At 38.4% G+C, this 26,537-nt stretch overlaps 1 protein-coding gene across 4 annotated transcripts in view; it reads left to right on the top strand.

Annotated features, from left to right (window-relative positions):
• Nucleotides 1-26,537, top strand: part of KLHL32 (kelch like family member 32) — a 226,852-nt gene that overhangs the window by 116,516 nt on the left and 83,799 nt on the right. For all 4 annotated transcript variants that reach the window (XM_055136574.1, XM_055136569.1, XM_055136572.1 and 1 more), the window contains exon 5: nt 11,300-11,398. In XM_055136574.1, coding sequence (XP_054992549.1) covers nt 11,300-11,398 — 99 coding nt within the window. The remainder of the gene's footprint in view (nt 1-11,299; nt 11,399-26,537) is intronic.

A 26,537-nucleotide genomic window follows, 5' to 3' on the forward strand; every position in this document is an offset into this window, starting at 1 on the left:
GATGCTGGGTTGGCCACTTGCAAGGCAAATGTCCTACTGATTTTACTGTTGCTCCAGGCCCTAAATTTATAGCATTCTTAAAAATATTCCAAAACTCAAATCTGGTTTCTCTTTTCCCCATATCCTAAAAGATAGAAGAGTTGATCACATTTTTATAAATTGATATCTAAAAATGTTTAATATTGATCCCTTTTTGAAGTTTCTATAAGCTTCTGTGCTTGGAATGAAGTCATCTGAAAAAAGCTGGTTATTAAGAAATCTGTAATCAAATCCCAAATTTATTCAATGTATAGATAATCTAATTCAGAGATTACATTTATTAGGTGTATTAGGATAACTAGTTAAAATGCTAATGTGTCCCTTTGAATTAGATCATGAAGATTAAAGCATGTAACTGTGCTCACTTACTGTATGCTTATGATTGATTCTAACATTTGTCCCATGAAATTTCTTTAGAAAATAACCTTAGAAATGTTCAGATGCTAAAGAGTGAAGGACATGCAGCAGTACGGGCTCAGTTCTCAAGTTTTCATAGGTGAAGCGCAAGATATGAGTGAATCACATAGCTCATTTGTGTCAGAAACACTTCATTTTATAAAAATAATACTTATTGTAGATTTACCATAACTTGAGACAATGCTATGTGATACGAATTGCACTCTGACTGCCTAGCCAATACGTATTTCTTCCTTGTTCTTAATAGACAACTTCAATTGATTTGGGACAACAGTGAGTACGTTAACCATGAAAAATCAAGGTTATTTTTCTCTCTGTTCTTTTTTTAGCTGTGGGCAGCCAAGTGACGGATTTCAGACAAAATAAAATAAGAGTTGCGGTATTTGCAATAGCCTATTCATTTTTTTCTAATAAATAATCATACATTTAGCTGACACCTAGTTTTAGATTTTGACATTTTTTTGTTTTTCCCTACTCTGAATGAACATGGTGCCTGCAATGTGCAGCCATTTTGTTATCATGAAATCACAGATTAAGTTGGTCATTTAGATAAATAAAAGGAATCTCGTTCATTGGTATTTCAAACAGTCTATCCCAAGTTTTTCGAGAAATAAACCACACACTCCTTTAAGCCATTTTGTTGACATATACACAATTGTATGGCACTTATTATTTTCTCAGTTCTTAAAGTCACCTTTTAGGAGAGTTACTATTCTGAATGCAGTTATGACCTAGTGCTCAGGGTCTTAGATATATGATGTAGTATGAAATCACAAGAGATTAATTCCAGTTGGAGGTGAAGATGAAGGGAGATCCTTCAAAGTTTGTATAGGAAGTGGATTTAGAAGTGAACCTTGAAGATTGGATAGGACTCAGACATATGAGAATCGAAGATGTTCACAAAAAGGTGTTTAAGCTGAAGTACTACCATAGTATGAAAACAGTGGATTACTGGCTTTAGAAAAGAGGCTGCAATTTTTCAAAATTGAAACTAAGCATTTATCTTGTGTTGGACAAATTAAGAATAATGTGAAAGAGCAATATACTTGTAATTGGTTGTGGCACACACATTATAAATAATTTATTACAAACAGATGAATTTCTTCCTTTTTAAAATTAAGTTGGAATGATATTAAGAATGTTTCTAAATATAAGAATGAAAAGTTTAAACTACATATATGAGCTGGAATTTGAACTGCTGAATTATCATTGGTATTGCTTAGATGGAATATCTCAACAGAAATATTTGTGCATATTTCCCCAAATAATAGATTCATTAAGAAACAGAATTTTTTGTGTTCTGTTACTAATTTGCTACTAATTTAAGTTATTTTTCTTTCTTTAAAAAAAATTTGAAGTTTCTGTTACAGAGGTACCATGCCTGAGTATACAATTTAGAAATATGCATGGTTTTAGAAAACTTTCTGCTTTAAGCATGGGCGCCACCTTGTGGATGAAAAGTCCAAATTGTGACGGGCTTGTAACAAAAACTAAATGGTTGTCAATTTTGCATAGCTAGATTTTATGGTTCATATTTTGTTTATAAAAAGTGTCTTTAGTTGGGGCTAGAGGGATAGCACAGCAGGTAGGGTGTTTGCCTTGCATGCGGCCGACCCGGGTTCGATTCCCAGCATCCCCTATGGTTCCCTGAGCACTGCCAGGAGTAATTCCTGAGTGCAGAGCCAGGAGTAACCCCTTGTGCATCGCCGGTGAGACCCCCCCCCAAAAAAAAGTGTCTTGAGTTTTTTATTTTAATGCAGGAGCTATTCATTCAGCCACTGATTAAGCTGACTGAAGCAGACATAAAACTTGAGTTTTATGTATAGGATTTTGTGTGTCTTTTATATATTATCATTTAAAACCTATTTATGTTATTTGCACAGTTTCCTTGGATGATTTTTAAGCTCAAGATTGTGATGACTTGTGGTTTCATCATAATATTCAGAAAAATATCCTGTAGCACTGTCATCCCGTTGTCCATTGATTTGCTCCAGCGGGCACCAGTAACATCTTCATTGTGAGACTTGTCACTGTTTTTGGCATATCGAATATGCCACGGGTAGCTTGCCAGGCTCTGCCGGTCGGGGTGGATATTTTTGGTAGCTTGCCAAGCTGTCCGAGAGGATGGAGGAATCAAACCCGGGTCAGCTGTGTGCAAGGCAAGCGCCTTACCTGCTAAAGAAACAAAGTTCAAAGAGTAAATCTATCCATTTACCCTCTTTACCATTTTTATAAATATTATATACCCCGTCAGATATACAGTTGTCTTATTCCTTTTATTCCTGGGTGTACAAGTAAATTAATTGAATAAAAACCTTAGTTTTCTGATTTTAATGTTTTCAGCTCATCTGATTGTTCTATCCACAAACCCCAAAGTAAGTACATTGAAAATCCCCTTAAGAAAGATAGGTGGATGATGATAACTTTGAAAAACTAAATTGCAAAGTTTTCTAAAGTAATCAACTCCCTGTTGCAGGTGTGTGGGGGCAGGGTGGGGAGGGAGATGAAGAGACCATGCTCAGAGTTGCCAAGGTTATTAAAAACAGTCCCTCGCATCTAATTCAAGATTTAAGGTAAACCTAAGAGGGAACATATAGAAAATAAGTTAAGAAGACAGGTCCAAGACAGTATAGGGGTAAGACTCTTGCCTTGCACATAAGCAACCAGGGTTTGGTCCCCATAAGGTCTCTGGAGCAATTGCAGGAGTGGTCCCTGAACACAGAGCCAGGAGTAAGTCCTAAACATTACCGTGTTTATAGTGTGACCCATTTCCTGGCCAAGATCCCACATCCAAATAATGAGTACAGGGTCTCAGCATTTAGGAGTCAGCTCTGGACCTCTCTCTCTCCTCGCTCAATTCATACAACCAACACTTCCACAAGCCGCAGAAGATGAGCAACTTTCCGTCACCCTTCTTTCAAATTCTGCCCCTGGTTTTCTGCTGCCTGGAGGTTAGGGATGACTGGATGGTGAGATCAGAATACTCCATATATATGCTAGATGCTCCTTAGAAAAAGAGACACTCTTGTCCTTCTTGGGGTTTTGTTTGTTTGTTTGTTTTTTGCATTTGGGTCACACCCATCGATGCTTAGGGGTTACTCCTAGTTCTGCATTCAAGAATTACTCCAGGCGATGCTTGGGGGACCATATGGGATGCTGGGGATCAAACCTGGGTCTGCTGCCTGCTAGGCAAATGCCCCACCCACTATACTATTGCTCCAGCCCACTCTTGTCTCCTCTTCCTCCTCCTGCCCCTCACCCTCCTCTTCCTCCTTCTCCTCCTCCTCCTCCTCCTCCTCCTCCTTCTTTTTTTGTGACTTAACATCTACTTTTTCTTTCCGCTTTTTTTTATTTGGGGGGGTGTCACACCCGGCGATTCACAGGGGTTAGTCCTGGCTCATGCACTCAAGAAGTACTCTGGTGGTGCTTGGGGGACCATATGGGATGCTGGGAATTGAACCCGGGTCAGCTACGTGCAAGGCAAACTCCCTACCGCTGTGCTATTTCTCCAGTCCCCTCTTGTCCTTCTTAAGATCACAGAAAATTCTGTTCCATCTGTAGAAACCCTGGCTCTTCATCCAAGCAGGTAAATGTCACCGAGGAAAGAGGTGATTCTTGGCCCACTTTGGGTTTGTTAACAGCTTTTCCCTTCTCCACCGCACTTGGACCACTTGATGTCTGTCCTCTTAGATTTCTCACTACATTTTGTTTTTAAGACATCTTGTTCTATCTGAAGTTGACGCTTTTCTTTTTCTTTTTTTTGAATTTTATTTTATTTTTATGAAGTTGTTTATAATAATTCACTACATTTAATATTCAAAACTAGCGCCATTGCACCTTCCCACCACCATATTTTGAATGTTTCCACCCCAAATCCCAAACTGTGCCCTCAAAGCAGAACCAAAATAATTAATTTTGTATAGTTTGTTAAGTTTTTTTTTTTTTTGTGAGCTCAGCCAGTCATCCAGTTTGATGAGGAACTGAATGTGTTAAGTCCCCAACACTACTAGTTCCTATTCCACCATTCTGTGGAATTTTCAAGGGACCCCTCCCTTCCTGTCACTTTCTTTAGTGACCCTTCCTTCTTTCATTCTGTCTTAAATACAAGAGGAAATATTAATGAGTTTCTGTTTCTGAAAGGCTTAAATATAATTAACATAGGCTTGTGATAGCACAGTGGGTAGGATGTTTGCTTGCACACAGCCGACCCGGGTTCGATTCTTCCATCCCTCTCGGAGTGCCTGGCAAACTAGTGTCCCGCCCGCATGGCAGAGCCTGGCAAGCTACCCATGGCATATTCAATATGCCAAAAACAGTAACAACAAGTCTCACAACGGAGACGTTACTGGTGCCCGCTCAAGTAAATCATTGAACTAAATTATTGAACAGCAGGACAACAGTGCTACAGTGCTACAGGCTTTGCAGCACTTAAACTGAACTGTCTTAGCATTTTTTCCCCCAAACTGGCAAGCTTAAAATCCCTTCCCTCTTCTTTAACCAGCTCTTGTAGACAGTTGATGAAAAAAATCTTTGTGTGTATTCCTGACCAAAAAATATATCCTTTGGGAAAAACATATGGTGACAACCAGTCACTAGAGATCAAAAGAGCTGAATTTAAAAAGACTGTAAAGTGTAAATGGGGCTTGCAAATACTGATTCTTCCCATAAGTAATACCCAGCTTTATTGTAGGCCTGTTTTTCCCTCCAAGGCATAAACTTAAAAACAGAGGGTTTTTTTATGCTAAAACCCTTTTGTATTTTTTTACTTTCTTGTTGTTATGACCACACTCACTGATGATTCTTGGGGCTTAATCTTGACTCTGAGCTTACATCATTCCTGGTGGGACCAACTAAACATGTGTGATGCCAGGGATTGAACCTGGGTCAGTCACATTAAGGCAAGCACCTTACCAATGTACTAGTTCTCCAGCTGTCTAAAAAACCTTAAAAAAACAACCACCTATAATAAGAGAAGAAAAAATGACTTCTACAGGGGACAAAACCAATATTCTGGTAAGGGACTATCCTGTAATGGATAACTCATGTGAGCCCGCTGGACAGATGCTTTACTCATGCTAGAATTTTCTTCTTGTCTCTCTGTGATATCTTTCTTTGTGTTTGGCCTGACCAAGCCTTGGAAATGATCATGAATGCCAGTTGTGTGAAATGAGCACGACTGACAAGATTTAAAGGTTAAAATTAACCTTTCTAAGCCCTCTATTTCCTCTTCTTTGCCTTGGGCCATGCCTCTTCCATGAGGATGCACTCTAGATCCTTGCTCTTTGATGTGATGGAGCTGCAATCATTTCCTGAATGTCAGTCAGAGCTTCTCTCCTGAAAGGGTCGGAGAAATTCTGCTTTTCCTTCTGATTCTTAGAAACTATAAAGAATTTTCAGAAGATAAATATTGGTTTTTTGCTTAACATTTTTCAGTTCTTTAGTAGTTCAGAAATATAATTCACAATTTCTTTTCCTGTGTCCTCATAGGCTAGGTTAATTGAGAATTTCAAAATCAATGTAGTGGTGAATTAATTCATCTGTTATTTACTGTAAAGGAAGTTTGTCAATATTGAGTGACAGCTGTGCGCTGGGCATTTTTCTAAGTACTGGAGGTAGAAAGATGTCAAGGCCCTATCACCCTAGATCTTAAATTCATCTTAGTATGTGAAGAAACAAAAGTATCAAAGAGACAAAATGTAGTATGTTAAGGAGTGGTAAGTGCTACAAAGAAGATGAAGCAGAATAAGGAGAAAGACTGAGCTGTGATAGAGAACTGGGGACTGGTTTACACAGGGTGTTTAGAGAAGGGCTTTCAGGTAAGAAGAGAATCTAAGCTGGGGTCGAAGGAATTGAGGGAGTGAACTATGCTGATTTCCATTTTTGGGGGAGAGGGTTCACACCCGGTAATGCACAGGGGTTACTCCTGGCTCATGCACTGAGGAATTACTCCTGGCAGTGCTCTGAGGACCATATGGGATGCTGGGACTCGAACCTGGGTCTACTGCATGCAAGTCAAACACCCTACCCGCTGTGCTATTGCTCCAGCCCCTGTGCTGATTTTTTGAGGAGGAATAACTACTTGGTTGTAAACACTAAGGAGCTTGCTGTACTCAAAGAACCTTTCCAATAGAGAGAAAGTGGATTTTTAAAAATGAGATTAAAGATGATGATCAAGTTCTAAATAAGGGAGTGACATCATGTTATTTTTATATTTTTAAGACCCAATTTGACTGACATCAGTGAAACAGTGCAAGAAAGCAAAGGTGAAAGCTATGATATAAGGAAGCTATTACTATAAGTCTAGAAAGAGAAGCAACAAATAAATTCTGCAGAGAGAGAGAGAGAAGTGTTTCTCATAGAGGCAGACTGAGGTGGGGATGGTGGGAGTGAAACTGGGGACGTTGGTGGGTGGGAAATGTGCAATGGTGAAGAGAAAAGTGTTGGAACATTGTATGACTGAAACCCAATCATGAACAACTTTGTAACTGTGTATCTTTTGGTAATTCAATATTTCTTTTTGTAAAGATTCAGTTGGTTCCAATATGTGTACCAAGTGTGATCCTGGTGGTTCTTGGCACTCACAAAGCTTGTTTGGTTCTGTCTCCTCGGGCCCTAACATTGAACCATCCACATATTTTACTGAATATGACTGATAGCGACTTTGAACACCGACCCTCTCCCCCACCCTCTTTCCCCACATACAAAGGGTGTGAGCTTGGAACCTTCTCCCCCAATAAAAATTTCACTTGGGGCACATCCAGTTTGAGCTATGCATTAGATACCAACATAAAAATAAGTTTGGATATAGGTCATAGGAATAAAGGGTGAAGTTGAAGTTAGGAAAACAAGTTTGAGTTTCATCAGCATAATCAGTTTTAAAGCCATGGCATCATAGGAGATTGTCCATGGAATAAGCAGAGAGAGGAAAAAAGAGGGCCAGGGACTGAATTCAAAACTTAGAGATTGATTTGATGTGGTGGGGGAGAGTTCAGAGTCAAGCATCAGGACAATTAAGAGGCAATGTTATCACTGAGATAATGAAGATTGTTCCAGAAGGGTGAAGTCAACTTTACTAACTGCTCCGTGCTTGAGTAAGATGAAAATATGAGAAATGACCATTGGTGACCATACAATTTAGAGGTCACTGATAACTTTAGCAAGAGCAATTTGTTGTTGGCTTTTGAGCTGTATCCCATGGTATTCAGGGATACTTCCAGTTCTGTACTTGAAAGTTGCTCCTGATGGTGCTTAAGGACCATGCAGTGCCAGAGATTGAAACTGTATCTCCCATATGTAAAGCATGCTTTCAGTCTGTTGAGTTATCTCTCTGGCCCAAAATGAACATTTTTAGAAAAACATTGAGAGCAAAGAGGGGAATGAGGTCATTTTTGTTTTGGAGCCGACTGCTGGACTAGAGCTGTTAGCGACTGGATTCCACTGGACGTCAAAAGAAAGTGTGGCTGCCCACATACGAGATGGTCAGACTTCTTCGTCAAGACCCTGAACAAGGGGCTGGAGCAATAGCACAGCGGGAAGGGCATTTGCTTTGCATGCGACTGACCTGGGTTCGATTCCATGCATATCATGTGGTCCCCTGAACACTGCCAGGAGTAATTCCTGAGTGCAGGAGCCAGGAGTAACCCCTGTGCATCGCCAGGTGTGAACCCTGCAAAAAAAGACTCTGCACGAACGGGTTGAGGGTCTTTGTGTTCCTGGAGCGAGCAGATGCCACTGAGCTACACTAGCATGCGACAGGGGCATTACTAGAGACGTTACTGGCGCCCATTCAAGCAACTCGATGAGCAACGGGATGACAAGTGACAAGTGATTGAGAGCAAAGCTAGACAGGAGTGGGTTGAAGAGGAAATAGAGTAGAGTTAATGAAAGGTATTTTACAAAATTTGTATTATAATACCATTATTTACTGAGTTGTTCATAATATAGTTGTTTCAGGCATTAAATATCCCAACACAAATCCCACCATCAATCCCACCAACAATGTCCCCAGTTTCCCACCCACCACCCTAGTCTGCCCCCTTCCAAGTACAAATAAATTGACTTCCATTGTTTGTTATAATGCAAAGGCAAATGGAATTATCAAAAATTAGATCAGAAAGATTAGATCAGAAAGAGTTAATTTGTAATAATCACAATGATGTTATAAAAGTCATTGGGGCTAGAGAGAGAACACAGGGGATAGGGTGTTTGTCTTGCATGCAGCGACTCGGGTTCCAGCCATCCCATATGGTCCCCCGAGCACCGCCGGGTGTAATTCCTGAGTGCATAAGCTAGGAGTAACCCCTGTGCATCGCTAGGTGTGACCCAAAACAAACAAAAAGTCATTGTTTGAAGGTCTATCATGCTGGTTAGTGCTAGTTGAGTTTTCTGTGGTGTTATTTAAGCTTATCGAGCTTGATAGTCCTCTGTGCAACTTTCAGTCAGATTTTCTCTGATCCTCCTGGACAGACGATACTTTGAGATTTTCAGGTGTTTTGTGGTCCAGGAGCTATTGATCTGGAACAATTTGATGGCTTGGCCATTTGACGAGGTTTGGACATGGAACTGAGCTATTTCTATGTCAGAGGGTGGTCAGTGTGGCTGAGAGATGCTATGCCTTCAGGCAGAAAGGAGGATCTGCCTGCCACCATTCTGAGAAGTTCCCAGAGTTCTCTACTTGGGCCACTCTCCTGAGGAAGAACTGGCAGTATCATGTTCTTTTGGAAATATGATCCAGGTGTCCATGAAAGTTTTGTGGATGGCCAACTTTCCTGAGGAACTTTGTTATCAAGGGGAGAATGAAAGGAGTTCTGGCATCAAAAAATGGAATAGTTTATTTCTTAAGAGCTGTAGTGTCATATCTAGGTGCTGACTGGAAATATTATCCAGTGGGAAGAGAACATAGATTGAATAAGGGGGGCTGATGGGATCTGGTACTTAAGTGGCATCTTGAGGAAAGGAACATGCTGACACAGTATTAGTAGATTTTGTGGGAGGAATCTTTGAAAAGTCATGAGATTGAAGTTATAAGAGAGGAGGAAGTGAAGGTCTGAGGTGAAAGGAGCATGTAAAAAGCACAGTGAAGTGGCCGAGTAAAGAGACCACATCAAGGTTTCTCGTGCATCCCTCTGCCTCACCAGGGCACCTTATTAAAACATGTTGCTGGGTGTTAGCCTGAAAGTATCTGATTCAGCCAAGTCTGGGAAGGTCCCAAAGAACTTACAATTTTTCCCCCTTCTTTTAAAAATAATTTAAGGAACTGCGGTTTAAAAGTTATTGATGGCTGGAGCAATAGCACAGCAGGTAGGGCACCTTGCACGCAGCTGACCTGGGTTTGATTCCTTTGTCCCTCTTGGAGAGCCCGGCAAGCTACCAAGAGTATCTCACCCTCACGACAGAGCTTGGCAAGCTACTTACTCATATTCAATATGCCAAAACAGTAGCAACAAGTCTCACAATGGAGATGTTACTGGTGCCTGCTTGAGCAAAATCAATGAGTAATGGGATGACAGTGACAGTGATACAGTAATAGTTGAGTTTTAGGCATATAATATTTCAACATCAATCTCACAACCAGTGTCAACTTCCCTCCACCAGTGTTCCTGTATTCCCTCCCCATTGCAAATTCCACTGATCAATTCCCCACTTATCTGCTTGACAGGCACATTACAAAATTTCAGTGGTTGCAGTTTAGGTTTCATGTTGTCAGTGTTGTTGAGTCTTTGTTTTGGGTAAATGATGAGATCACTCACTCCATATTACCAGCATAACTGAAGCCTGGATGCCGGTTCACCCATTACTTCCTGCTCATTTCTCCCCCTCCCCCATCTCTTTCTCTCTTTCTCTGTAATTCTTCTCTCTAAACACTGGAGTCAAGAATAATCTAAGGATCCCCCTCTTTACTGCAATACATTTCCTCATCCAGTATTCTACATACCACAGTTAAGTGAAATCATCCTTATTTGGGCTTATTTCACTCAATATGATATCTTCCAAGAACTTGTACTTTTTTACCCAGGCAATGCTGCTATTGCTGGTCTATAGACTAGACTTTGGGGACTAACTGGGCTTAGGAAATGGGTCAGGAATGGCAGGGGCAGCATTAAAGGAATTTTTTTGCCCAACAGTCATGCACAGAAAGTAAAATCTGTAAACGTTGGTACTGTGCTTCTCCAATCCTATTTAGCAGCTCAAGAGCTGGAAAAGGAAGGGCTGGAGAACTAGATCGTATAGCAGAGATGGCACTTGCCTTGCACACGGTACTAGTTCAATCCCCAACACCATATGTGATCCCCCAGAGCACTGTCCAGAGTAACTGTGAGCACAGAGCCAGGAGTAAGCCTTAAGCACCTCCAGGTAGGATCCCCAAACATAAAACAGAACAAAACAAAAAGTGAAATGGGGAAATAATTTAAAAATGAGAACTTAACACCCTTACACACCCCATTCTTTAAAATACCCGTTCATGCTATGAACTAATGAGCAAAATTCTGAAATACATACTGAAAAACTAAAATTCAGCTTTTGTTATAAAACTCTATCCATCACGAACTGGATTTTAGGACTCATTATTCTTGCTCATATTCTGTGAAAATAACTGGAAGAGCAGAGGCTTACACAAAGGAAATGAATATTAGAAAAGAAAACTCAGCTTTTAGATTGACAACCTCAATTCCCTGATTGGAATAGAAAAAAATTTTTTCATTGTAAGTATCAGTTTGTATTTTGGTAATGGTATGTTAAGTATCAAATAAAATTAGCACCCTTGCATATTAGGTATTATATTCATTTTTAAAGTGACTGATCATTGTGTGTATGATTTTTTTTAAATTTAAAAACAAAACAGATTTTGTTGGAGCCAGGTGTGATCCAGGATGTATTGGCAGCTGGCAGTCACCTACAGCTTTTGGAACTTCTCAATTTATGTTCCCACTATCTCATCCAGGTAAGTGACTCTATGTCCTATTAATATACCCACCATTCCTTTCTTCTACAGACATAGTTTGAAGTCCCAGTAACAGAATAAAGAGTTTGAGGGAATGTGACCTGTGGTGTTAGATTTTTTTCCAGGACCCAAGCTTAGAGGATTCTCTCATGGTAGTGACTGCTCTCATAACTTATCATAGAAGTGAATCTCTCCTCAATCCTAAATATTTTCCCCTTTCCACCTCCTCCCTCCCCCCATTTCTCATCCCCCCCCCACCATGCACAGGCAACTGGACAGCTGAGTAGCTTAGCAACCAAATCAGGACTCAATCCTTGGTACAAGGGAGATTATATGGGAAGGATCCTGATTTAAACTGTTTCTAGTTGCAGAAATAATTATGAAAAGTTGGAATGTTGTTTAAAATATCAGTAACACTAGCTAATATTTAACAAAGCTACATCTAATGAATTGCCATATGGTCAAATAGACAATGGATATTAGAAAAAAGGGTTCACCTTAAACCCCCATAGCATATGTAAGGTCACCTTTGAGTCAGACCCCTGGCACTGCCAATGAATATTGAGCATCAAGTATGACCCTGGTACGTGCCATATAAGCTGGAAGGAAGGAAGGGAAGGAGGGAGAGAGGGTGGGAGAGAGAGAGGAAGGAGGGGAGTGAAGAGGGGAGGGAAGAGGGGTGGGAGGAAGGGAAGAAGGAAAGGAGGGAGGGATGTGGAAATAAGTGCTTTACAGCCTTCCCAATTTGTTAGAATAAACAGGAAGTACTCAGGAAAAGAGAGAAAAATGTATTGCCCAGACTTTAGCATTCACTGACTTTTAACCTTTCATCTTCATAATAACACTATGCACTTATATGGATTTTAAAAATCAGATATTTGAAATGCACCAAGCTTGCCCAAGGTGACATAGCTAGTGGATGGTTAACTATTCAAATTCCAAAGATTACTTTTTCTTCCTAGACAAAATCCTTTGGTTAGACAGAAAGATGGGGAACATCTTAGACAGCTGCTGTGAGCCTCTTTTATTTTATAGTGCGCCAAGGACTAATTATCTGTACTGGGATTTTCCTATTTTCTACACTGATAGAATTTTCACTTGCATTATTATAGCAGAGTAACCAAAATGAAAGTAAATTTTAACTGGTAAATCCATGCAATTTAATACTACAATTATTGTGCAGTATGATATCATATTAGTAAGTAGGAAAATACTATTTATTTTCTTGCCCAATTTGCTTTCCTTTACATACTAATCATTTTCTATAATTCCATATATAACCTTATTGTTGAATTCTGTTTCTCATCAGACAGTTGCCAAGCTCTTGTTTATATACCATATTGTTGAAGCTTCCTAGCAACCATAGGAAATAGGACCCACAGAGATTTTGTGAGGTTCCTGTTTCAGCTATGTTCGCTTAAGGAGCAATTCAAATACAGTTTTATTGTTATCTCAGCATATTTAATCTAACAGTAAATGTTTAACTATTTTTATCTTATTTTCTTTTCTTTTCCCTTAATATTGTTGGGTGATATGAGTGAGCTGTTTTTAATCCCTTTCTGCAAGTAGCAAATGGGAATAACAGAGAAAGGTTACAAGACTTCAAAGGTGTGTGTTTGACTTGTGAAATTGAAATTACTTGTGTCTGACATTTCTACATCAAATATTGCAACTTGAGCTTCCAGCATCATCACCTGACTCACCTTTTCCTTGGCAGGTTGACAAAACTTTGGTTATAGTACTAATTATCATGATGCATATTAAAATTGTGTGTCTATGCCTATGACTTTCTGCAGATGAAAATTCCAGATAAACATTGGAAGTTCAAGGTTCTACTTCATCAGATGAATTGTTGTGATACCAGTGACTGTTCATTTTGGGATTTACTCCTGAAGCTCATTATTTTGCAGAGGAAAGAAAGAGTAGCTTGCATAAGGCTTTATTTTGTAAACTAGTTTATTATTTTTTATAGTTAAACTAGTATTTTATACTAGTTTATTGTTATATTATTTATTATTATAAAAATAATTATTTATTATTATCATTAATACTGGGCTGGAGTGATAGCACAGCGGTTGGGCGTTCGCCTTTCATGTGGCCGACCCGAGTTCGATTCCTCCGCCCCTCTCGGAGAGCCCGGCAAGCTACCGAGAGTATCGAGCCCGCGTGGCAGAGCCTGGCAAGCTACCCGTGCATATTGGATATGCCAAAAACAGTAACAATAAGTCTCTCAATGAGAGACGTTACTGGTGCCCGCTCGAACAAATCGATGAGCAACGGGATGACAGTGACAGTGACATTAATATTATTACTAGTTTATAGTAATAGTAATAATTATTACTCATTTATTATTATAATAAACTATAATACTAGTTTATGCTTATTATATTATTTATAATTATCAAGTAGTGGCCAAAATTTTTCTTTCTTTTCACCACTATGTTTTTGTTTTATTATCTCAGGTAACTTTCATTTTCCTATCTCCCATGTTGCAAGATGTACAACTTTTGGAAGAAAATCTTGTAAAAGAACTATAATATATATTTCCATCATTGTTCATCAATTTGCTAGAGCGGGTACCAGTAATGTCTCCATTGTGAGACCTGTTACTGTTTTTAGCATATCAAATATGCCATGGTTAGCTTGCCAGGCTCTGCTGTGCAGGCAGGATACTCTTTTTTTTTTTCTTTAAACATTGATTCTTTTCATTTAATTGTTGCTTCTTGTGTCCGTTTGACTAATATGGGTCAATTTTCTTTTTTTTTTTAAATTTTTTATTGAGTCACCATGTAGAAAGTTACAAAGTCAGGCAGGATACTCTTGGTAGCTTGCTGGGTTCTCCGAGAGGGATGGAGGAATTGAACCCAGGTTGGCCGTGTGCAAGGCAAATGCCCTACCTGCTGTGCTATTGCACTATTATGTCAATCTTTTAAAAATATATACCCTTCCTCTCTTTTAGGATTCTGAAATCAGTCTGCTTTTATATTTTGACATACTTTTCTAACTGTACACATTGGCAAAATACTGGCATTATTACTCAATTCATTTTAAATTTATGCTATGAATAATATTAGACACTTTATTAGATATATAAAAATATTTTATGAGAATGCAAAATCCTTATTGTTTAAAGTGTAATAGATAATATACTCTGTTAATCAAGACTAATATATTTTTCACTTTTGGTTTTTGATTTTGGAACTACACCTGGAGGTTCTTGGGACTAGTCCTGACTTTGTGCTCTAGGGGATACCTCAAGGTGTTTAAAGACCCTGTGGTGGTGTGAGGACTCAAACCAGGGTTGGCTGCATGCAAGGCCAGCAACTTAATCCTTATACCATTTCTCCTACTGTCACCGGAGCTACAAGGAGTTTACACAGTTTGGAATTTTGTCCAGCTAGGAGATTCTGAAAAGAAATCATTCTTCTTTCTAAGATGTTTGGTGTTATTTTGTTCTTTCAAATTGCAGTATTTCTTTCATTCTCATCTAGAGATGAGAATTTATAGCCATTTACTCTACTACCTCCTGTGTTCTACAGTGTTCTTTGATTTGATTTTCTTTTTTTTGTTTGGGGACCACACCTGGAGGTGCTCAAGACTTACTTATGGCTCTGTGCTCAGAGGTCATTCTTGGCAGGGCTGGTGAGACCATATGGGGTTCCAGGGATCAAACCTTGGTCAGCCATGTGCAGTCCAAACTCCCTACCAGGTATACTATTGTTCTAACTCCACAATGCTCATTAAAAAGTCTATCAGGAAAGAACTTCCTGATTAGTTCTCCTGAGCAACCCCATTGATATTCTCCATCTATCCTATCCCATCTGTCCTATCCTATCTATCCTATCCCTCCTATCCTTAGCTTATGTCTCTCCTGTATATGAATGAAACTGCTCCATCCCCATTAAGGATATTGTATGCATTCCTTTCCTTTGCCTTTTCTCTGACATACTGCTATGGTCAGGGACTCAGAACTGTAGAAGCAGTGCCCTGCTAGGTCAGTGAAGACAGCCAGTGAGTTGATTTTTTGGAGTGAGCCTTCACCTGATTTATTTCAGTCCCCAGACCTTCTGGCAGGACTTGTCACAGGGTGTTGGTTATAAGTTATAATGAGCTCATACCAGTCTCTTGAAGAGATCTCCTTTTTTGAAAACTGTATCCATGCCAAAGCATCATCTCCAGAATTATCATTAGCTTCCCCGGGGAGGAGAACCAACATTTAGTGTGGAGCTACCAGTACTGAGTGTCTTGATCAGTAATTCCCTTTTCCCTTTCGCCAAATAAGCCCTTATGACAAATAGGTAAGTATTCTTTTTTATTACAGTCTAAGGGACTTATGTTCAGAGCCAGGATGCTGATCGAGCTTGGAAACCTCCTTCGCTCCTTTGGTGACCAGTCATGGTCTTCGTTTCACCTCCAAAGCCCTTACTCTCTTCTGCAGGGCCAGACCTTTTCCTCCTCAACTCTCCTCCAACTTTGTTGCCTTTTCTAGTTGTGGTCCTCTTGGAGACTCAAGCTGCCCTTTCATCTTGGCTATTGCCATTTAGGGAAGAAAGTAAAGGGCTACAGACCTCTGTGGAAGGCAGGGCATTCAAGTTATTACAAGAAATAAAATAGGACTAGGAAAATACACACACACACACACACACACACACACACACACACACACACACACACACACCCCTCACCCTCATACACACACATGCCTTCTGTTCTAAGATCAGGAGTAGTGACCTTTTCAATTTATATTTTATTCCCTGAAGTTGATGCATTAAGAACCATTTACTATGTTGGAAATGTCTTGTTTTGTTGTTATCTTTCAGGAAAAGTTTATGTATTTTGTACTACCTCCTCCTAATAGTACATAGTATATTCTATCATTTGATTAGCAAGTGTTCTTTTCATTTATCAGCTACCTGCCATTATTATGATTTTTTATTCTAGATATGTTGGGGAGAAATAAGCATTATGGAGACTTTTCAAATAAGACCAACAGAGTGGTGAAAAACACCTCTTCATAATAATATGCCTTCATTGTCTGTTCTGGGGCAGCAGGTGGCAGTGTGAATCCACCAGAATTCAGTAGTTAATTTAAAGCAAAGATCAGAAAAAATGAAAAGAAAAATTATTTATTTTGCTACATGTTAGTCCTCTGACCTAATCAGTAAAAAAGTCATTATTCACACCACACTGGGCAATATGCATTGTAATTTTTAACAAATAATAGGAAACTGTTAATGTGTTCACAGGAAATACAGTTTTGTCTTGGGCTGCTGTGGTCATTTATCACTGCACTTTGTGAAATCACTCATTTGTTCTAATTTGAATGTAAATGACTCTAAGGTTTTACAAATAAGGTGACAGACTCACATAAATGTAATTGCAGGGTTCATCTCCCTCTTTTTATATATCACTCATTAGGTTATGAATTAAATACATCGTATTAAACCAGGGGCATGTCCAATGATGATATTGTAATGGCAAATTACTCTATGCTATTAGAGGTGTATTTTTTATTCATGGACATTAATTTGTCATTAAGCGGCATTAGTTTAGCACTTTTATGTGAAAGACGTGACCGGAAAGAGGAGATGTGCCACTAGGATGTGAGCAGAAGGGGACACAAGTGCTCTAGGTAAAGCGTTTTAGTTCCTATAAGGAAACTGAGAGGAGCATTTGTGTCCTTTTTAAAATGTGTTTTGTTTTCTGCTCTTTCATCCAAAGAAGATCATTTACTCAGATTAAAGGCGTTGTTCTGTTTACAGTGTGCACCTTTGCATCATCTAGTAAAGCCAAGCCAAGATTCTCACTATTAATCATTCAGAAGCCAGGAATATAAAAGGGAGCAGAAGGAGGTAGTGGCTTCTTGCCTTAAATCTCCCTCCTCTGTGACTGATGCTTATTAGTCATCCCTTGTCTTCATTTAGTTTTACACTAAATGGGCTGCTGTGAGAATTAGTCATTTTCTTTCTTCAGTGAAGGTACAAAGGTTTCAAGAATGGTTTTTCCCTCCTGAGAGTATTGGAAGAATTCTGGGTATGCTATTCCTTTTTCTCCCCCACCATCTGCATAAATGGTGATTTTACTACTCTTACTAAAAGAAATATTTTTTTTCTCACTTCCAAATTGGAAAAGCATTGGATCCTTGAAATAGCTTCCTAGGTGCTGAGAGCAGTTGATACTTTGCATGAGTTTCCTCTTTGGTCAATTTAATTATATAATCTCTGACAAGCCCCAGTAATGTTGTGGGACTTCTGTGTTTTGTTTTATTGGGAGGTGGGAGATGGGCTAGTGGGGTCACACTTGAAGGTGCTCTGGGGAACTTGCAATGCCAGGAATCAGACATACTATGGAACTCTTGAAGGTAGAGATCATGTCTCATATACCGTGCCTCCTTATATCATATTTCTTTCCTTTTCCACATTACATGAGCTCACTATTATATTGATAAACTCAGCTTATCCCAATTAAAACTACAGATTAGTGATTTAAACAACAGAAATTTATTTCTCAGTCTTGAAGGTTGCAAGTCTGAAGGCCAGGTGCCAGAATTTGGGAATTCTACCTACGGCTTTTTCCCCCCAGTTTTCAACAAGCTATGTTCTCACTGTGTTCTCAAATGGAAGAGAGGATGTGAGAGAGAGAGAGAGAGAGAGAGAGAGAGAGAGAGAGAGAGAAAAGTCAGCAAGGTCTTTGGTGTCTCTTATAAAAATAATAATCCCATCTTAAGAGGCCACCCTCATGACCTTATATAAATATAATTACTTCCCCAGTGACCGATCTACAAATACCTCATGTTGAGGGATAGAGATTCAACACATGAATTTTTGGATGTCATGGTTCAATTATTGGTGTATTCATGGAAAGAATGAATATATATTCAGTTAGTACTTTCTTTACATTATAAAAGATAAATGTATTGCCGAGTTAGTCTTTCATTAGTTTTACCCAATGAATGCATTTTTTTAAGTCAAAAATACATTTCATATGGATTTCATCTGTCAATGAGAATCTCACATATTTTACATTATTATAATAGATTATCATTTTTAAGCTAAGTAATACTACAATGACTTATAGGAGGTTGTCTCTTCCAAACAATGTATTATTATAATTTTAATTATTAAATTACCAGTATCTCCTAAATGCATAATATATAGTGGGTGTTCTGAATAGAATAATTTATCCTCGAGGTTGAAAAGAAGTTATAACTCATGCTCATTTCTCTCTAATATAGAGCTTTTTTTCTACATTAGATAAGACAAATGGTTTTAGTAACATATATATTTAATATGCCTTTAATCAAATGCACTAACTGCATGATCTTCCATAGTTCACTAGTGCTGTTGCTCTTGTATTCAGAGAAAGTTCAAATACAGTTTTGAAATATTACAAATAGTTTTAAGATTTCAGATTTATTTTTAATCAGTAGAAATGATTGGGAAGGGCAGAAATGTGTCGGATCTATTAAATCATGACCAGCTACTAATTATTTGTTTTAATCAAGAGCACTTGCTATCTGGCATAAGTAATCCAGGATATCATATTTGTCAAATATCATTAATATTTGGCTCTGAGATATGTCATAAGATTGTGTAGTAGCCATTTTAAGATTCCACTTATGTTTTTCCTTATGCTATTATGTTGGATTTTATTTCCTAAACCCACACCAAAGGATGTCAGTTAATGACAGCCCAGAGGCTCGCTGGCTAGCCAGGCCAGTCACTTTGGCATTTTAATTTGTTATGTGCATAATCTAGGGATAACTAGATCTTCATTGTTTGTGAGTTATTAAGGAAAAGAAAGATTATCTTAAAGGATTTTTCTAACATTAGCAATTTTTATTCTAGGCTAACTATTGTTAACTGGACAATTTGAAAATCACTTTAAGCATTATTTTCTCAGCAGAAAAGAGACAGAAAATGTTTCCAAGCAGAAAAGAAAAAGAAATTGTTTCCAAATGTGTTATCAATGCTGGAGTTCGGAATCAATAAACAATGCAAACGTATGTCATTCTCACTTAGTTCCATTATTAGTACTTAGAAGCTAGGGGCTTTAGGGGGAAAATCTATGTTTCATCTGGGCTTTGCTTCTTCCCATTTACCCCTGTACTGTAAACATCTCTACCTATGGTTAAATGTAAAGCTCTTCCACAAAGCTAAGTAGGCTCTTCTCTCTTTATTCCTGTGTTGTAGTTTCCATGTCGTCTTCTCCATTGACACGTCCCTTTCATTTTTAAGGTAAGATCAATAAAATTGGGAAAACTTTCTTTTCTCATACTGCCACTTCCTCTCTATTCACTACCAACTGTCATCGTTATTTTCACCTCTATTTTTTTTCTTTCTGATTTTTGGGCCAGTGCTCAGGCATTACTCCTGGTTCTGGACTCAGGAATCACTCCTGGTAGTACTGGGGGACTATAAGAGATGCCGGGTATGGAACCTGGGTCAGCCTCGTACAAGGTAAAGTTCCTTATCTGCTGTACTATAACTCCAGCCCGATGTTTGCTCTTCTTTGCCTTCTATTCATTCTTCAGTCCTTCTGAACTCAGCCCTCTAACGTTATTCCTCAAAAGCTCGTCCAATAAAAATCACCGAACCATACCTTCTACCAAACACTGCAAACCTTACACAGTAACTTAATGTAACCACTTCACAGTGTAACCATTTCAACATTGGTAGCTTCCCTCTTCCCTACAGCTTTAAGTTTGAAGACTCTCCTGTTTCTCTTCCTTCTCCTTTTCAATCTTTCAAAACTTTGTCCATCAGCTGCCAGGCACTATGGCTCTATGACCATGTTCTTCTTTTCTCTCCATCACTCTCTTCCATCCACATGTGGAGAACTACTTATCTAGTATTCTCTGCTGAGCATCAGTCATCTCTATTTAACTAGCATTTCCACTTGCTGTTCCACATGTATCTGAAATTCACCTGTAACCAATCTCACACACCTGCTGCTCCCCTTCAGCTTTTTAATTATTTTTTTTCAGCTTTTTTAAAGGAACATCATACTTAAAGAAATCCAAACCAGAAGCCTAGAGAAGTGCATGTACTTCAGAAGTACATGGCATAAGCATGCACTTCTCCACGATCTCATGGATCCTGCTAACTTTTTATTGACTTGGCCTTGCTGTTTTTTAGGAGAACACACCCAGTGGTGCTGACGTCTCATCCTAGCTCTAAACTCAGGGATCTTTCCTGAGGTACTTAGGGGACCACAGGTTGTGCCATGGATCAAAACCAAGTTGGCTGATTGCAAGACAAGCACCTTATTTGTACTATCTCTTTATCCCCTAATTTAGCTTTTTAAATGACCTCATAAGTACCTCCTTTTTAAAATTATTTCTATATTATTTGTGCATGGAATATTTTACTGGTCTTTTCTGCTCAGCGTATTTTCTGCTTGATGTCTAATGGCAATCAATATTTTGCTATATGATCTAAATTATTTTTCTGATCCACAAAACATTAGTTTCCCTAAAATCCAAACTGGTTCTTCACAATACCTGTGCATAGTTGGATTCATTATCTCCAGGCCAGTGGTTTACTCAGCATTTCCATGTGCCAGAAAACCATACTTTAAAAAGATACCACCTTCTTGTGATCTATACATACTATCACCAAGACCTATCAGTTTTACCTCTTTATTTGTTATCCATTCCATTTTTTAGAGTAGTTTTAGGTTCACGATAAAATTAAAAAGTAAAATGACACTCTGTTGACCCCTGGACTCACCATGCATAGCCTTCCTCATTGCTGACATACACACCAGAGAATCACATCTGTTATAACTGGTGAATCTGTTTTGACAGAATATCAATATTAACCAGAGTTTATGGTTCACATTAGGCTTCATTCTTGGTGGTGTATAGTTTATAAGTTTGGACAGATATATGAGATGAATCTCATAGTGCCATACAGAGTATAATCATATCAATATCATAAAAATCTATTCTCTGCTGATTTACCCCCTCCATCTCTACCCCTAACTCTGGCAACAATTGATCTCACTGTCTTCAGAGTTTTGCCTTTTCAAGATTGTCTTATCGTTGGTACAGTTGCATGCTGCTTTTCCAGATTGGCGTGTGTGTGTGTGTGTGTGTGTGTGTGTGTGTGTTTCTGCTTGGAAATATGCATTTAAATCTTCTCCTTGGTTTTTACAGTAATAACTTGTTTCTTTGTGACAAATTTTTTCACTGTCAAAAAGTACCATGGTTTGTCCCTTCACCTACTGAAAGCCATCTTAGAGATGCCAATTTGCAAGTTTTGGCAATACGAATAATGTTTCTATTAAAATTTTGTGTTGATTTTATCTGAAGTTTCTTACCTTCATCAGTCTTTCTCATTCTCTATTTCTATTACCACTGTCTTAATCTAAATCTCTATTGCTTACTTCTTAGACTAAAAGTCTTGTTGATATCCAGTGAACTTAATTTCACTTTTGCCATGCTTTTGTACTTCTTACAAAATCTATTTTATTGTAAAAAGTTTTCATTCATTTTTTTTTTGGCTAAGCAATGGAGAGAGAGTACAGGGGTTAAGTGCTTGCCTTGCGTACAGCTGACTCGAATATGATCCCTGGTATCCGAGGTGGTCCACTGGCATACAGCCAGTAGTGATCTCTCAGCACAGAGTCAGGAGTAAGCACCATCAGGCTGTGTACCCAAAACAAAAGAAAATATCTTAAATTGATTTTATAAACCCACTCCCATCACATTCTTGCTTAAAACCATTCATTGTTTCGCAGTGCACATGCTTTCAGGGTAAGGTTCATTCATCTGAATTTGGCACAGAGATCCTGTCTGTATTGTGAAATTTTCTGTCTCTTTAACCTTAAACACATTTACTACCGACACTAACATTGTCAACTTTGTGCATTTCCTTATATCCAAACCTCTTTCTATGAAGCCTCCTCCTACATGAATTATTCTTCCCTCACTGGTCACCTTATAAATTCTTATTTAGCCTAAAATTACTTTGCTCATATTTTATCTCCCCTTTCAGAGTCATCTGATCCATCTACCTAGTTGGAGTTGATTTTTCTCCTTTTTATTAGTTATGGGCAGCCTTCCAGGATACTGATCACACCCTAATGTCTGTGTTACTTAATTTATCTATCTCTCCATGATATGAGTTTATGTCCCAAAGTTATGTGATTTTGTGCCTGCTAGTTACCCTTTTTTCCCTACTCCTTTTCTGTAAAATGTAGATATGTTATCCTATATACAATCTACTTCTAAGAGAGGCTGGAGGACTGAAGGAGATAATGTGTGTAAAGTCTTCTACAACACAGTCCAACACAAATAAGTAGCTTACAAATCCCAGCTAACAATGGAATGCTTCTCGTGAATACTTTTGTTAATTTCATAGCTCCCTTCTTATCCTCTCTTGTCACTTCTGTCTTCCCTCAGTCTTGTAAATGTCAGTGACTTTACTTTCTACTTTCAATCAACATGTATTGAACAGATCTGTGTCTGAAAAACTTGAGAATAATCACTAGTCTATAAATGGTATTTTTTTCTCTCAGCTACTTGTTTTTCATTTTGTAAAAGTACACATATTGTTTTATTAAATGAGATACCATTTCTCTCTACCTGTCATTGTCACTGTCACTGTCATCTCATTGCTCATCGATTTGCTCGAGCGGGCAGCAGTAACATCTCCATTGTGAGACTTGTTGTTACTGTTTTTGGCATACCAAATACACCATGGGTAGCTTGCAAGGCTCTGCCTTATGGGCGAGATACTCTCAGTAGCTTTCCAGGCTCTCCAAGAGGGGCGGAGGAATCGAACCCGGGTCTTCTGTATGCAAGGCAAACACCCTACCTGCTGGGCTATCATTCCAGCCTGTAAGATATAAAAATATTGTATTAAAATTGTATCTTAATAAATAGAAAAATCTATGCTTTAAAAAACAACACTTTACATGGTATTGTTACTTTGTAGGTGGCAAATTTTGTTTTATTAATGTCCTTGCTCTTTCTATACATAAAATAGCTTACCCCATCCTCCTGTATCAAATTTGAGAAACAACTGAAAAAAATCTCTCGTTTCTGCCTCTAGTGCACAGTAACTTAAGAAATGCTTATTGTTTGTTTGACTTCCTTTTACTTCTGCCATGAGAGCGTCTCATAATGGGAATATTTTTATATAAACTTGCTTCATGTCTTAAGCTCCATGATTAGGGAAATAAGAAGAGTGCATCTGTTTAAAAGAAGAAAAATGTAAGTTGCTCTCTACCGTGAGAGGGGGATCCATATGCCTGTCTCCCTCCAGCTGTCCTTCTTCCCTAGACTTTTCCTCCATCTCTTCACTCACTCCTTATTGACAAATGTCCTTTAATGCAGGCTGGCCTTTAGACCACTGCACAATTAGGGAAATGACAGCCTGTTCATGTCATTAAATCAGTTCCAGATGGCCCAACCTCAGACTCATACATGCAGTACAATATTTACACACTTCAGAGGCCAGAATGAGGGACAAAGCCTCAGAGACTTTTGATTTTATTTGGCCTGTTGCCCCTTCTTCAAAAAGGAAAAAATGATCTCTCAATGTCACCCTGAAATCTATCTTCTAAAAACAAACAAGTAGACAGGGCACCCCAGTTGCATCGAAGTCTCCTACCACATCCTGAGTGCTTCCAGCATGTCTAGGGGGTGGGTTTGCCTACTTTGGGAAACCCTGGGCTAGGATTGTACTACTTTGTTGCAGAAATACCTCTCTGCAGGGTAGGATCATTCCTTCTTTACTCCAGTATCTACTGCATGGTCATCTTGCTGAAACTTGACCACAACAAGAATCATTGGAAAGTCAGGTTTAGACAGCTAGGCCCCACCTCCAGGACTTTTGATTTGGGTCTGAGCTGGAGTCTTAACTATATTTTAACAAATTCCCAGGTGAAGCTGGTCTGGTGTCTATTTGAGAGCCACCAGGCTGCTATCGCCACCCTGCTTCACTCAATTACCTGCCTGCAAAATCATTGGTGTTTGGATTTGGGAAATGTCATCACATTTAGTTCAGTGCAGATAAATTTGAACTGGCCATAGTTTGCAATTACAAAAATGTCGATGTCACAAATCCTTTATAGCATTTAAAATATAAAAAGTTAACACAATGCATATTTTAATGGTACTATAAAATCAGTGGTGATTACCCTGTAGGTAGGGTGATTACCTTACATGCATCTGACACAGGTTCAGTTCTCGGCACCACATATGGTCCTCAGAGGACTTTCAGGAATGGTCCCTGTATGCAGAGCCACGAGTAATCCTTGAGCACTGCTGGGTGAAGCCTCAAACCACAACACAATAACACAAATGGGGCATATGCCTGGCATGCAACTTAACTGTTATACAATCTCCCAGCCCCTCAATCACCATTCTTTTGTATAATAATGATTGTGACAATCTTAGTAGATAGCAAAGATATTAATGAAATCTGCAGAATTGAGCTAATTTTCCGCACTCTGATTTTGTGTACAGAACTGAATTAAAGAAAAAAAATCCCAATTACTAACTTACTCTGCTGTCCTAAAAAATCTTCACTCTGATTTTCCACCTATAGTTCAAAAATGTATAGTCATTAAAATTTTATTTTGATAACTGTAGTTGTCAAGATAGACTATTTTCAATTACAGAAGGAAAAGTATATATTAACTTCTTCTACACAGTTTATAATTCAGTGGTAATTTCCTGATGTGCTGAGGCAGCTTTAGCAAACTTTGCACTGCATTTTGTAACACATGGTGACTGGGTCCAGAATTAGTTGTTCATAGTAACTGAACATAGTAACTCTGGACTTTCTCCTTACCGGATTTCCAGCTTATGGGAGACTTTCCCAGGAACAATATAAAATTATTCATGAGTCTAAGATATTATGCATACAATTGATTATGAAAATGTACTGGTAACCTAATTGTAGAATTCCTCTGTTATACAGCATAAATATATTTAAATAGGACTTCAAAGACTACAAAAATTAGAGCATGTGGGATTTTTCTTTTTTTCTTTTCTGAATTGCTGCTAATATTTTGTTTTAGTTTAATCAAATTGTACCATATGCATATTTATATCAATGCGTGAATATATAATTGGTCCTTCATATGTATATCTTTCTATACAAATATGCCTATATCTCTCTGCATTTATATATACACATATAGATAAAACCTGAGTTCATGCTATTTTATTGCATCACAAGAAATCAGGCCTGCCTTGTCAATGAGTTGCTCCTTATTTCTTGCCTTACTGTTAAAATTGACCCTAACAATTTTAATATCATCAGCTATAAAACAAACTCTGGATCTTTTTACATATATGGTGTAGTACCATTTTTCTATGTGATTCATTCCAAGGCTATTCAAATGTTTGGGTTTTGTTTATTTGTTTCAACATGTTCCAGAGGGCCAGCCCTTTGCTGCACATCCACAACAAAGCCCTTTATGTTTCTTTCTCTAGACCCGGCATGCAATCCTTCTCTGCAGCACCAGGTCATGTAATCACGTAATACCTTGATTTATAACTCGGTTGTAATCCAAATAGGAAACAGGTGGAATCACAACTGGGTATGGTGCCTTGGATATTAATGGCTTGGCTCAGCAGTGGAATTTCTAAAGCTGTATACACTTTTTTTGCCTTAATTATGCATTCATTAAAAGCTTTTATACCCAACAGAATAAAGTAAATATTTTTTGATCTCCATAGTGTGCTCCCAGACTGTAGATCTGCACAGCAGGGTCTTGATAATCTGAATAAATTGTATTTCCCCAAGGAGTTTATCTTTCAAATAAGGTCATAAAGAAATGCAGCTCCTTCATCCTTAGATTTCTTCCTCTGCTTTTCTGCAATGTGTAATATAGAGCATGGGAACCAGAGTATATCATAGTAATACATACTTCGTGCTGGTCCACTATAATGTCTCAGTCTGTTCCCCTTGTTTATTTCTTGTGAAGTGTTTTTAAGTAGAACAGAAACGATGGTTTTTACAGGGAAACTGCGATTTTTTTGATATTTGTGAAAAGCCAGATCAGTATTAGGCACATTTCCTTCACCCAATCAATCCAAACAATTTCTGGAACATGCAGAACTATAGTTAAGGCACTGTAGATAGCATACTTTGAAGGGAAGAATAACAATAGCAATAAC

The sequence above is a fragment of the Sorex araneus genome, chromosome 4, assembly GCF_027595985.1.
Source record: "Sorex araneus isolate mSorAra2 chromosome 4, mSorAra2.pri, whole genome shotgun sequence".
In the NCBI taxonomy this organism is placed as follows: domain Eukaryota; kingdom Metazoa; phylum Chordata; class Mammalia; order Eulipotyphla; family Soricidae; genus Sorex; species Sorex araneus.